The sequence below is a fragment of the Coregonus clupeaformis genome, chromosome 29, assembly GCF_020615455.1.
Source record: "Coregonus clupeaformis isolate EN_2021a chromosome 29, ASM2061545v1, whole genome shotgun sequence".
Classification (NCBI taxonomy): Eukaryota; Metazoa; Chordata; class Actinopteri; order Salmoniformes; family Salmonidae; genus Coregonus; species Coregonus clupeaformis.
Genome location: NC_059220.1, coordinates 21,152,711 through 21,165,913, shown reverse-complemented (window position 1 = coordinate 21,165,913; position 13,203 = coordinate 21,152,711). Strand labels below are relative to the sequence as shown.

The 13,203-nt window shown below is 45.0% G+C and overlaps 1 protein-coding gene across 2 annotated transcripts in view; it reads right to left on the bottom strand.

The window, feature by feature from the left end:
• Positions 1-13,203, bottom strand: part of LOC121544831 (protein jagged-2-like) — a 36,721-nt gene that overhangs the window by 13,817 nt on the left and 9,701 nt on the right. For both annotated transcript variants that reach the window (XM_041855022.1, XM_041855023.1), the window contains exons 3-5: positions 9,582-9,642; positions 692-946; positions 326-386 (exon numbers count right to left, since the gene is read on the bottom strand). In XM_041855022.1, the coding sequence (XP_041710956.1) occupies positions 326-386; positions 692-946; positions 9,582-9,642 (377 nt within the window). The remainder of the gene's footprint in view (positions 1-325; positions 387-691; positions 947-9,581; positions 9,643-13,203) is intronic.

Sequence of the window (13,203 nt, the reverse complement as noted above, 5' to 3'; positions counted from 1 at the left end):
GGGTGAATACATATGCACGCACCACTTTTCCGTTATTTATTTTGTATAATTTTTTGAAACAAGTAATTTTTTTCATTTCACTTCACCAATTTGGACTATTTTGTGTATGTCCATTACATGAAATAAAAATAAAAATCCGTTTAAATTACAGGTTGTAATGCAACAAAATAGGAAAAACGCCAAGGGGGGTGAATACTTTTGCAAGGCACTGTACACCCAGACACAATTCTCAGTCAAAAGGATTTCAATTGAAAAGGGAGTAATATTCTGGGATCTTATTAATATGGACACAGTGGTACAAAGCATGAAGTTAACCCAGACTCACGTGCATTCTCCTGGGGCATTGCAGAATCCTTGCAGCAAGTTGCAGCCCTGCTTGCAGATTGCTGTGAAACAAAGACAAAAGGATTCTCCCATTAATTATAGTCCTGTGTAGCTCAGTTGGTAGAGCATGGCGTTTGCAACGCCAGAGTTGTGGGTTCGTTTCCCACGGGGGACCAGTATGAAAAAAAAATGATGCACTCACTAACTGTAAGTCGCTCTGGATAAGAGCGTCTGCTAAATGACTGAAATGTAAATGTAATTAATGTCTAGTATCATCAGAGCAATATCTAAACATTAGTTTCAATGTGTGTATTTTGACTCAGAAGTGTCTTGTACATGGATTGTATCAGACTGCTCCCCTACTCACCAGCTGTACAGTAAGGCCCCATCCAGCCCTCCATACACCCTCTGTTCCCAAACTGGTCACACACGTAGTGACCATAGTCGTCATCGCGTGGCCGGCACTGCTTGTTGCACTTGTTGCCATAGTAGTTCTCGTCACAGCGCACACGGATGTTATACTCAAAGTTGGCTGTAGGACCGTTGTGTTGGATAGTCTGCCTGTCATCTCCAGGGTTGATCATTCCTTTACGGACACTCCGCTCAATTAACAGATCCTCACCTGCATCAACAAACAAAAACCAATACATTTCATCATCATTATTTAATGGACACTTGACAACATGCATACAACTAAATAGTCAAAGAGGTAGTTCAGGCTAGCTAGCCCCTTATTCAATGTTAGAACCAGTATGTCTCAGTACAAGTCCTAATAGTGTCTAGAAGCAGGAGAAAGTCATCTGAAAGAACACTGGTGTTTATCTGTTGCTGGAGATCAGAGTGGGCAACCCGAGGTCAAACACCACTCTGTTTCCAAGAGCATGAAAGAAAAAAGAAGGAAAATAAACCAAACACAAATAGAGGGTGTAGGGCCAGGGCTGCAGGAGTTTGATAACCAAATGCTTTTTCAGTTTTCCTGCTTTGTGAAATGCTTTTTGTGGCACTCCCTCCCTCTCTCCCCTTTCTCAGGAAATCCAGCTCTGACTCCTCCGGAGCCAGGGCGGAAATAATAAGAGACGGGAACAGAAGGAAGGGCGAAATAGGAAAGGGCCTTTAGCTTTTTCTCAAGGAATAGAAACACCATGACCCAACTGGCTTGGCTGCTGCAGCCACATCCACAGCCCAGGACTGAGCACTGAGGAGGGGCCAAACAACAGGCCCTCTCCCCTAGTTGGAGGTCAGCCTGTTATTGGACAGGTAGTCAGGAGGAAATCTAGGCCTTTTTATTAGAAGGATTCTGTATAACCTACATTCAGTTGTCCAGGTATTACTCTTTTATTATCTCTTAAAATGTCTATCCTAGTCACTATACAGTCCATCCACGTTTCCTTCCAACTGTTACCCATGATAAAGGAGTTAAAAAACACTGGAAATGGTTTTACTTGCTGTCCTGATTTTCTCAATTTAACTACGAGTTAATTTAAACTCAAGCACTCACTCTGCTCATTTCCAGCAATTAGATATAAAAATACAGACCAATCATTGTCTCTCTCAGTGCTGAAGGAGACACTCAGAGAGAGGCCACTGTTACTAGGGAGAGCAGGCGGAAGGGTGTGTGTGTGGTGACTACGACACAGGCTTACACAAACAATGAAGGGGCTTCAACACCGAGCAGTTGACTAAGTCAAGAGCGACATAATTGTCTGTGTTTTCAAACAGCCACATAATTTAGTTGCGCGTGACTAGTGGTATTGTTGTCATAAGCCAATGTCTGTTGTCAGGCTGTTTTCAGCATGCTAAACTAGGATATGGACACAACGTTAGTAGTCAAGTAACATTAGATCACTCATTAACTGATTAACAAAATACCCCTCAAGACAACCTTTTCTAAACTTAATTTACCAGTACTCCTGATAGCAGCCCACTGATCTCACAATTTCCTCTAATCCCTTCATATTCCTTTAATTTCTCCATCCCCTTTATCATTCTCTGATTATGTTGTTCAACTGTGTGTTAAGAAACACTAACCCTAATAACCATGCCACCACCTAATAGAGAAACAATGGTGCAGCCTGTCTGTTTAGTGTTTAAACACAGAGCCAGTCGCTGGAGGATAAACAGCCCTAACAGAGACTCTTTACAGAGCCCTATCCATCCCCCTGCCCCCACTGCCCTATCCAACCCCCTGCCCCCACTGCCCTATCCAACCCCCTGCCCCCACTGCCCTATTCAACCCCATGCCCCCACTGCCCTATCCAACCCCCTGCCCCCACTGCCCTATTCAACCCCATGCCCCCACTGCCCTATCCAACCCCCTGCCCCCACTGCCCTATCCAACCCCCTGCCCCCACTGCCCTATCCAACCCCCTGCCCCCACTGCCCTATCCACCCCCTGCCCCCACTGCCCTATTCAACCCCCTGCCCCCACTGCCCTATCCAACCCTCTGCCCCCACTGCCCTATCCAACCCCATGCCCCCACTGCCCTATCCAACCCCCTGCCCCCACTGCCCTATCCAACCCCCTGCCCCCACTGCCCTATTCAACCCCATGCCCCCACTGCCCTATCCAACCCCCTGCCCCCACTGCCCTATCCAACCCCCTGCCCCCACTGCCCTATCCAACCCCATGCCCCCACTGCCCTATCCAACCCCCTGCCCCCACTGCCCTATTCAACCCCCTGCCCCCACTGCCCTATCCAACCCCCTGCCCCCACTGCCCTATCCAACCCCCTGCCCCCACTGCCCTATCCAACCCCCTGCCCCCCACTGCCCTATTCAACCCCCTGCCCCCACTGCCCTATCCAACCCCCTGCCCCCACTGCCCTATCCAACCCCATGCCCCCACTGCCCTATCCAACCCCATGCCCCCACTGCCCTATCCATCCCCCTGACCCCACTGCCCTATCCAACCCCATGCCCCCCTTGCCCTATCCAACCCCCTGCCCCCACTGCCCTATCCAACCCCATGCCCCCCTTGCCCTATCCAACCCCCTGCCCCCACTGCCCTATCCAACCCCATGCCCCCACTGCCCTATCCAACCCCCCTGCCCCCACTGCCCTATCCAACCCCATGCCCCCCACTGCCCTATCCAACCCCCTGCCCCCACTGCCCTATTCAACCTACTGCCCCCACTGCCCTGTCCAACCACATGGCCCCCTGCCCTATCCAACCCCCTGCCCTATCCAACCCCATGCCCCCACTGCCCTATCCAACCCCCTGCCCCCACTGCCCTATTCAACCTACTGCCCCCACTGCGCCCACTGCCCTGTCCAACCACATGGCCCCCTGCCCTATCCAACCCCCTGCCCTATCCAACCCACTACCCTATCCAACCCACTGCCCTATTCCACTGCCCTGTCCGACCCTATCCAACCCACTGCTCAGGCCTAAATATTATTAGAAGCTGTTCCAAACCAATACAGTGCTCTTAAACCAATACAGTGCTCACTCAGCTCACAGCAACTGTGCGGGCTACATCAGTAACAGTCCAAGCTGCCTACCCTGCCAGTGTATCCAGGCTTATTCAGCAGCATAAAGGCCAGGCTGCCTGTCCTATCAGTGTGTCCAGGCTAACTCAGCAGCAGTCCAGAGCCGCCCTGTAATAGGCTGCCTGTCATTGTGTCCAGGCTATATGAGCAGCCAGTCTGGACTCAGGGGTAGACGTAACATAGTAAAGGTAAATCCGGGACACTCCAATTAGTATGATATGTTACCTTTCGTATGGTATGTATTAATTTGTGGATGTCCAACATCCATTTCGTACGATATGTTACGAATTCCAATTCGTACAATATGTTACAAATTTGTAAAACGTATGATATGTTACGAATTCCAATTTGTTGTGGCTAACGTTAGCTAGGTGGCTAACACTAACGTTAGCTAGGCTAGGGGTTAGGGTTAGGGGTTAAGGTTAGGGTTAAGGTTAGGAGTTAGACAAAATTGTTAAGTTTAGGGTTAGGGGAATGGCTAGCTAACATGATAAGTAGCTGCAAAGTAGCTAAAAAGTAGTAAGTAGTTGCAAAGTTGCTTATTAGCTAAAATGCTGAAGTTGTTCGTGATGAGATTTGAAAACGCAACCTTCGGTCACGTTATACGTTTACCCATCCACGCCGACCAACCACCCTACATTTGTTTTTGCCTTAAGTAACCTTCTGTCTTATGCATACCAAAAGTAACATATCATACAATTTGAGTGCCCGGATTTACATTTACTATGTTACGTCTAGTCTATGAGACCAGGCTGAAGCAGCAGTTCCGGCTGTCCTGTCAGAGTGTCCAGGCTGCCTGTCAGAGTGTCCAGGCTTGGATAATGAAGTGGCATGCAGTAGCACAGCAGTGGCTGGGACAGTAATTAGCAGACAGACATCAGTGGAAAGAAAAAAGGGCTGTGGTCCATAATGAATGGCTTAACTAGGTGATGTGCTCACAGGCTTTATATAGAGACATGGACATGGAGCACAAACAGTCTCCCAGTGAGTCAGACCCTCAGGCCAGCCGGGCGGGAACTAGCCTCGCCATGCTATCTATCACACTGGCAATATGAACGGCCAGGCAGCCTGGCACATAGGAATGTACAGCATCCCAGATAAATACTGTATAGATCAACAGGTTAAACATGTGTTATCAATCCTTGTGACTTTTAGAGGGACAGAGGTTTGGTACTATCACTTACCACCACTAAAAGTTAGCCAAGTTGAAAGCTGACAGACTGACCTGACATGGGGTCAAACACTGAGACAGCGAGGTGAGCTATAGTTGTTCTATGGGTCTGTGGTTGGTATATGGCAGCTCAACTTGACAGCTATTTCAATAATCTGGAGCCTGGGCTTTGCATTGGGGACTATTCTTCCTCTTGTGCTGCTAAGAAGCTGCTTTGTGTGAAGCTGCATTGTTCCTGGGAATATCTAGAGCTGACTTTCTAAGAGTTACGCAGCAGTGAAAACAGGACAGCATGTTATAGAAGCTTGGATTGGTGTGTATCGCATGTTCACCGGGGAGAAAAACACAACGCCCTTGTCAGGTTAGGTCAGCCATTGATCTCGCCTGAGGTTCAATGTTGCCCTAAATCTAACACACTAGACTTGAGTGACATAGATTACATTCCACATTCCACAATTAACCTTTCTTCCTCCGGGCAGAGCATCCAAAACAAAGCGAAACAGGACTGAAATGAGAGAAGCAAGTAAAAACAGGATACAGCTGTGTACCAAATAGCAGCGACTAGGCAGCCTGCGTCCAAACGGGGCCCGACGCGGAAGGAGTTCTCTGTTCCCCCTAGAGACAATTAGTCACCTTTAATTAAGCTCTTCACACAGAGACACACATCTTCACAAGCCCCATCCCTGCAGTGACTAGGGCTGGGAATTGCCAGGGACCTCACGATATTATCACGATACTTAGGTGCTGATACGATATGTATTGTGATTCTCATGATTCTCACAATTCTATATGTATTGCCATTCGATACTGCGATTCTATTGCGATTTGATGTTCTAAACATGCTCACTATACAGTATGTCTTATACAGAGAGACAAGAAAGAGTATGAGAAAATTAGTATTGATCAGTCATGGAAATAAAAGTGCTGAAAACATGTTGGCTCGCTATTTAAAAAGAAGATTTGAGGCGAAGCAATAGGATGAAAAATACCAGAGTTTTGGCGCAGGTACAGCCGACTTGCTAACGCTACTTAGCAAAACATATTTATACAGTGGGGGAAAAAAGTATTTAGTCAGCCACCAATTGTGCAAGTTCTCCCACTTAAAAAGATGAGAGAGGCCTGTAATTTTCATCATAGGTACACGTCAACTATGACAGACAAATTGAGATTTTTTTTCTCCAGAAAATCACATTGTAGGATTTTTAATGAATTTATTAGCAAATTATGGTGGAAAATAAGTATTTGGTCACCTACAAACAAGCAAGATTTCTGGCTCTCACAGACCTGTAACTTCTTCTTTAAGAGGCTCCTCTGTCCTCCACTCGTTACCTGTATTAATGGCACCTGTTTGAACTTGTTATCAGTATAAAAGACACCTGTCCACAACCTCAAACAGTCACACTCCAAACTCCACTATGGCCAAGACCAAAGAGCTGTCAAAGGACACCAGAAACAAAATTGTAGACCTGCACCAGGCTGGGAAGACTGAATCTGCAATAGGTAAGCAGCTTGGTTTGAAGAAATCAACTGTGGGAGCAATTATTAGGAAATGGAAGACATACAAGACCACTGATAATCTCCCTCGATCTGGGGCTCCACGCAAGATCTCACCCCATGGGGTCAAAATTATCACAAGAACGGTGAGCAAAAATCCCAGAACCACACGGGGGACCTAGTGAATGACCTGCAGAGAGCTGGGACCAAAGTAACAAAGCCTACCATCAGTAACACACTACGCCGCCAGGGACTCAAATCCTGCAGTGCCAGACGTGTCCCCCTGCTTAAGCCAGTACATGTCCAGGCCCGTCTGAAGTTTGCTAGAGTGCATTTGGATGATCCAGAAGAGGATTGGGGAGAATGTCATATGGTCAGATGAAACCAAAATAGAACTTTTTGGTAAAAACTCAACTCGTCGTGTTTGGAGGACAAAGAATGCTGAGTTGCATCCAAAGAACACCATACCTACTGTGAAGCATGGGGGTGGAAACATCATGCTTTGGGGCTGTTTTTCTGCAAAGGGACCAGGACGACTAATCCGTGTAAAGGAAAGAATGAATGGGGCCATGTATCGTGAGATTTTGAGTGAAAACCTCCTTCCATCAGCAAGGGCATTGAAGATGAAACGTGGCTAGGTCTTTCAGCATGACAATGATCCCAAACACACCGCCCGGGCAACGAAGGAGTGGCTTCGTAAGAAGCATTTCAAGGTCCTGGAGTGGCCTAGCCAGTCTCCAGATCTCAACCCCATAGAAAATCTTTGGAGGGAGTTGAAAGTCTGTGTTGCCCAGCGACAGCCCCAAAACATCTCTGCTCTAGAGGAGATCTGCATGGAGGAATGGGCCAAAATACCAGCAACAGTGTGTGAAAACCTTGTGAAGACTTACAGAAAACGTTTGACCTGTGTCATTGCCAACAAAGGGTATATAACAAAGTATTGAGAAACTTTTGTTATTGACCAAATACTTATTTTCCACCATAATTTGCAAATAAATTCATAAAAAATCCTACAATGTGATTTTCAGGATTTTTTTTTTTCATTTTGTCTGTCATAGTTGACGTGTACCTATGATGAAAATTACAGGCCTCTCTTTCATCTTTTTAAGTGGGAGAACTTGCACAATTGGTGGCTGACTAAATACTTTTTTTCCCCACTGTATATATACACTACCAGTCAAAAGTTTGGACACACCTACTCATTCAAGGGTTTTTCTTTATTTTTACTATTTTCTACATTGTAGAATAATAGTGAAGGCATCAAAACTAGGAAATAACACATATGGAATCATGTAGTAACCAAAAAAGTGTTGAACAAATCAAAATATATTTTATATTTGAGATTCTTCAAATAGCCACCATTTGCCTTGATGACATCTTTCCACACCCTTGGCATTCTCTCAACCAGCTTCATGAGGTAGTCACCTGGAATGCATTTCAATTAACAGGTGTGCCTTCTTAAAAGTTAATTTGTGGAATTTATTTCCTTCTTAATGCGTTTGAGCCAATCAGTTGTGTTGTGACAAGGTAGGGGGGGGGGGTATACAGAAGATGGCCCTATTTGGTAAAAGACCAAGTCCATATTATGTCAAGAACAGCTCAAATAAGCAAAGAGAAACAACAGTCCATCATTACTTACTACGGAACATTTCAAAAACTTTGAAAGTTTCTACAAGTGCAGTCACAAAAACCATCAAGTGCTATGATGAAACTGGCTCTCATGAGGATCGCCACAGGAATGGAAGACCCAGAGTTACCTCTGCTGCAGAGGATAAGTTCATTAGAGTTACCAGCCTCAGAAATTGCAGCCCAAATAAATGCTTCACAGAGTTCAAGTAACAGACACATCTCAACATCAACTGTTCAGAGGAGACTGTGTGAATCAGGCCTTCATGGTCGAATCCTGCAAAGAAACCACTACTAACGGACACCAATCATAATAAGAGACTTGCTTGGGCCAAGAAACACGAGCAATGGACATTAGACCGGTGGAAATGTGTCCTTTGGTCTGGAGTCCAAATTTGAGATTTTTGGTTCCAACCGCCGTGTCTTTGTAAGACACGTTGTAGGTGAACGGATGATCACCTCATGTGTATTTCCCATCGTAAAGCATAGAGGAGCAGGTGTTATGGTGTGGGCGTGCTTTGCTGGTGACACTGTCTGTGATTTATTTAGAATTCAAGGCACACTTAACCAGCATGGCTACCACAGCATTCTGCAGTGATACGCCATCCCATCTGGTTTGGGCTTAGTGGGACTGTTATTTGTTTTTCGACAGAACAATGACCCAACACCCCTCCAGGCAGGAGTGTTGGAGTGCTGCATCAGATGACCTGGCCTCCACAATCCCCCGATCTCCACCCAATTGAGATGGTTTGGGATGAGTCGGACCTCGGAGTGAAGGAAAAGCAGCCAACAAGTGCTAAGCATATGTGGGAACTCCTTCAAGACTGTTGGAAAAGCATTCCAGGTGAAGCTGGTTGAGAGAATGCCAAGAGTGTGCAAAGCTGTCATCAAGGAAAAGGGTGGCTATTTGGAAGAATCTCAGATATAAAATATATTTTGATTTGTTTAACACTTTTTTGCTTACTACATGATTCCATATGTGTTATTTTATAGTTTTGATGTCTTCACTTTTATTCTACAATGTAGAGAATAGTAAAAATAAAAAATTGAAAAACCCTGAAATGAGTAGGTGTGTCCAAACTTTTGACTGGTACTGTATATATATTTTTACAAATCGATACTTGGAGTTAAAGTATCGCTATAATATTGTCTAAAATAATATTGCAATATGTAGCCGCATCAATTTTTTCCTCCATCGCTACAGCTACTAATGAGAGAGGAAGGGTCCTTAGTCTAAGTGAGAGTAGATCATCGCATAAATCCCGCAGTTCTCCGATTTGACATCTCCTTGGTACTGAGACGCTGCCATGGGCCTCCCCATCTTTTCATGTCTAAGTAAATACCCCTGTCACTTCTAAATAAACACTAAACACATCCTTCACCCCTCACCTAATGACTTATTTTTAAACTGAGGCCAGGCCGGCTCTCCTTTCATGTGGTAGTAAATACCTGGAAAGGTGAAGTGTACTGTACATACCACTGCTGCTGTGTGTACCATTGTCCCAGTCCCACGCTTCCACAATCAGAGTGTACGCCCGCTGGAAGAGAGACACAGACGGGATCATCAGGGGGTTATAGGAATTCATACTCCCAGTCCCACACACACACACACACACACACACACACACACACACACACACTCAGAGTGTACGCACACACACACACACACACACACAGACAGACAGACAGACAGACAGACAGACAGACAGACAGACAGACAGACAGACAGACAGACAGACAGACAGACAGACAGACAGACAGACAGACAGACAGACATGGACACATGCAAATTCCTACAGAATGTGGAATGGAGTCAAGGAACACATGACAATAACACACACACACCAGAAGAGTATGGTGGGAGGAGCTATAGGAGGATGGGCTCATTGTAATGGCTGGAATAGAAGCAATGGAATAGTACCAAACCCATCAAACCCATGGAAACAACGTGTTTGACTCCATTCCATTGATTCCATTCCAGCCATTACAATGAGCCCGTCCTCCTATAGCTCTTCCCACCAGCCTCCTCTGACACACACACACAGTTTGTCAGTGAATGCTGCTGGTGAGAAAATAGCTCTGGTTCTCACACTGCTGTTACTGATTAGCTGGATATAAGCCTGAGGGTAGTTAACAAGTGCAACTACTACTGTGGGGATAAACATCTAATTTGAACCACCGGCCCCTGAACACATTTCAATATAAAACAGATGATTAGGCTGTTAGCTCAAGTCTCGCTGCTGTACTTACTGTACAGTGATATCATTTCCCTGAAAGGGCACACACATACTGAAACAATACAAAATCTAACAGCAGCAGGTTATTATTATTATTTATTTTTATTTTATTTTATTTTATTTTAACTGAAACTCCTGAGGAGTTATTTGGGTATCAGTACACCAAAGCCAGAAAGGAGCTGGCTTTCTGTCAGGTGACTGTGGCCAGTCTAGCAGATGTGAGTTCCCATTCCCCAGAAGAAGGTCGGAGAGGTAGATTACACAGTACTGGTCAGATTAGAGAGAAGGGGTGAAAAAGGAGCAAAACATTTCTGTAATTTGGATCCTTGGATGCACAAAGCTGTTAGAGGAAACGGTATATTTCACAAATATGACTTCTAATAATGCTAAACTGCTGAGTATGTGGAAGGCAGAGGAGTCTCGCTCCTTGATCTCCCGTCCCCCCAGTAGTGACTTATGCCACAGTCCCCCTTTATCACTTCCAGTCTCTTTAAACCCACCCCGTCTGTATTCATCTAGCTAGTATGCCCCCTCTCTCCAGATTGATCCGAAAACACCACTAACTCTGGCCCTTTCTGAATGCAAAGAATTAACTCTTTAAAGGTCCAAGGACATTCAGACAGCTTAATTTTCACCTTCCCCCAAAATAAACCTTCCATTGCAACATCAGCTGTCCCAGTAATGGGCCCTCAGTCAGTCACCCAGGAGACAGAGAGGAGGAGGAGACACATTCTGACCACAGACGTCTCTTTTACACTGCCACGGATAACTCAAAGGTCCAGACCTGAGCCACCTAAACCAGTTCATCACCACAGTGTGTGATGTAATACTCCATCTACTTTTATTCCCATCTGCAATACATATTTTTACATCACACAATGAGCATTCTTCATGAAAAGCACAGTGGAGGGCATGGCACAGTGAGAGGCTGCCTCCCTGAACCTCTGCTGTCCTCCCCTGCCTCCCCACTACTACTGGCCCAGCCAGTCTCCAGCAACTCTGGCAGGGAAACAAGGTTTGGCTGTGAGTGACAAATCAGACTACCGCCTCCCAACCTCCTTCCTGCCCTGTCAGTCAAATATGACTGGCTATGATTTATGAGGCTGGGGAACCCAAGGCGTCATCTATGATATGGAGTGATAATAACAGTGTGATATCTTATTCAATCTTCCTTTAATCTTAAATGTCTCAATGACTGATTTCCAGTCAGCCAGTAGTCTATCTGGGCTCTGACTCACTGGTGGGCTCCCTGCGTGTATGTGTCATTGAGGAGAGGCTGGGAGAGGTTGAAGCAGAGTGTGGTGCTGTGGGGTGCCTGCCTGACTGTAGTGTAACCTGATGGACCAGGCCAGGGCAGCAGTCACAGCAGTCTTCACTTGACACCTTCCAGACCATTTTACATGAGTCAGAGGGATTTGCGTTTTCATTAGCTGGAGAAAAATAAGCCCACTCCTCACTGTCTTCACCTGTTCAATGAATAAATTACTGTACCCCTTCCATCGCCTGTGTCCCAACAGACTGCAGATACAGTAGTACTGCTTTAATTAGGGGCCTTCTACATTCAAATCAAGAAGATTACTCAACTCAGCATTATCTTTTAAAGGCCCAGTGCAATCAAAACGTGTGATCACCTTCCTAATATTCAGTTGCACCCCCTTTTGCCCTCAGAACAGCCTCAATTCATTGGGGCATGGACTTCAATTTGTCGAAAGCGTTCTACAGGGATGCTGGCCCATGTTGACTCCAATGCTTCTCACAGTTGTGTGAAGTTGGCTGGATGTTTTTTGGTTGGTGGACCATTCTTGATACACAGGGGAAAACGTTGAGCGTGAAAATCCCAGCAGTGTTGCAATTCTTGACACACTCAAACCGGTGCACCTGGCACTTACTACCATACCCCGTTCAAAGGCACTTAAATATTTTGTCTTGCCCATTCACCCTCTGACTGGACATATACATAATCCATGTTTCAATTGTCTCAAGGCTTAAAAATCATTATTTAACCTGTCTCCTCCCCTTCATCTACACTGATTGAAGTGGATTTAACAGGTGACATCAATAAGGAATCGTAGCTTTCAACTAGATTCACCTGGTCAGTCTATGTCATGGAAAGAGCAGTTGTTCCTAATGTTTTGTAAACTCAGTGTATATTGTCACACTATGAGGTTGGAATAAAACTGTGAAATTGTGAAAATTATGATAATGCCTTTTTAGTTTAAGAGCTGTTTTAAAAGGCCACTTGAAATTTCTGCCTGTTTTGGTGGGATGGAGGTTTGGCCTAAATTAGTTAATAGACCAATAAGAAAGGGAGTTCCAAACCTCTCTGCCAACAACAGCAAATGTTCAGTTTTCCCCATTCCACACTCAGACCACTTCCAAACCATCCTCGCAAAATTACAATTTTTTGTTTATTTTTTACCATTTTAATTGAAAACAATCACAGTAAGGTACTTAATTGTTGCCCATAAATGATTTGATATTGAGATAAAAACGGCTGCATTGGACCTTTAACACTAATAGCAATAGGGTCTCACAGAAAGTATGCCTGACATCATTCTAACACCCAATTAAAAACTTTAGTAAAATTAAGATGAGAGGGGGAAAAACAGCAACACCTGTCATCTCACACCTGTTAGGATATTGAAATGAATAAAACATGTCCGTCCCAGTAGGGTAGAGTGAGGCTGGCTAATTTAGCATGTTATTAACAGAAAAGCCCCGCTCTAAATAAGGCATCTCCTAACCAAAATCCTACACAGGATCCTCATTCTGCAAATAAAATCAAAACAAATAAAAATAAACTAAATGACCCACTACATTTTTCTTAGCCAAGCTGTTGAAACTCTATTTCTCAGGGTTTCC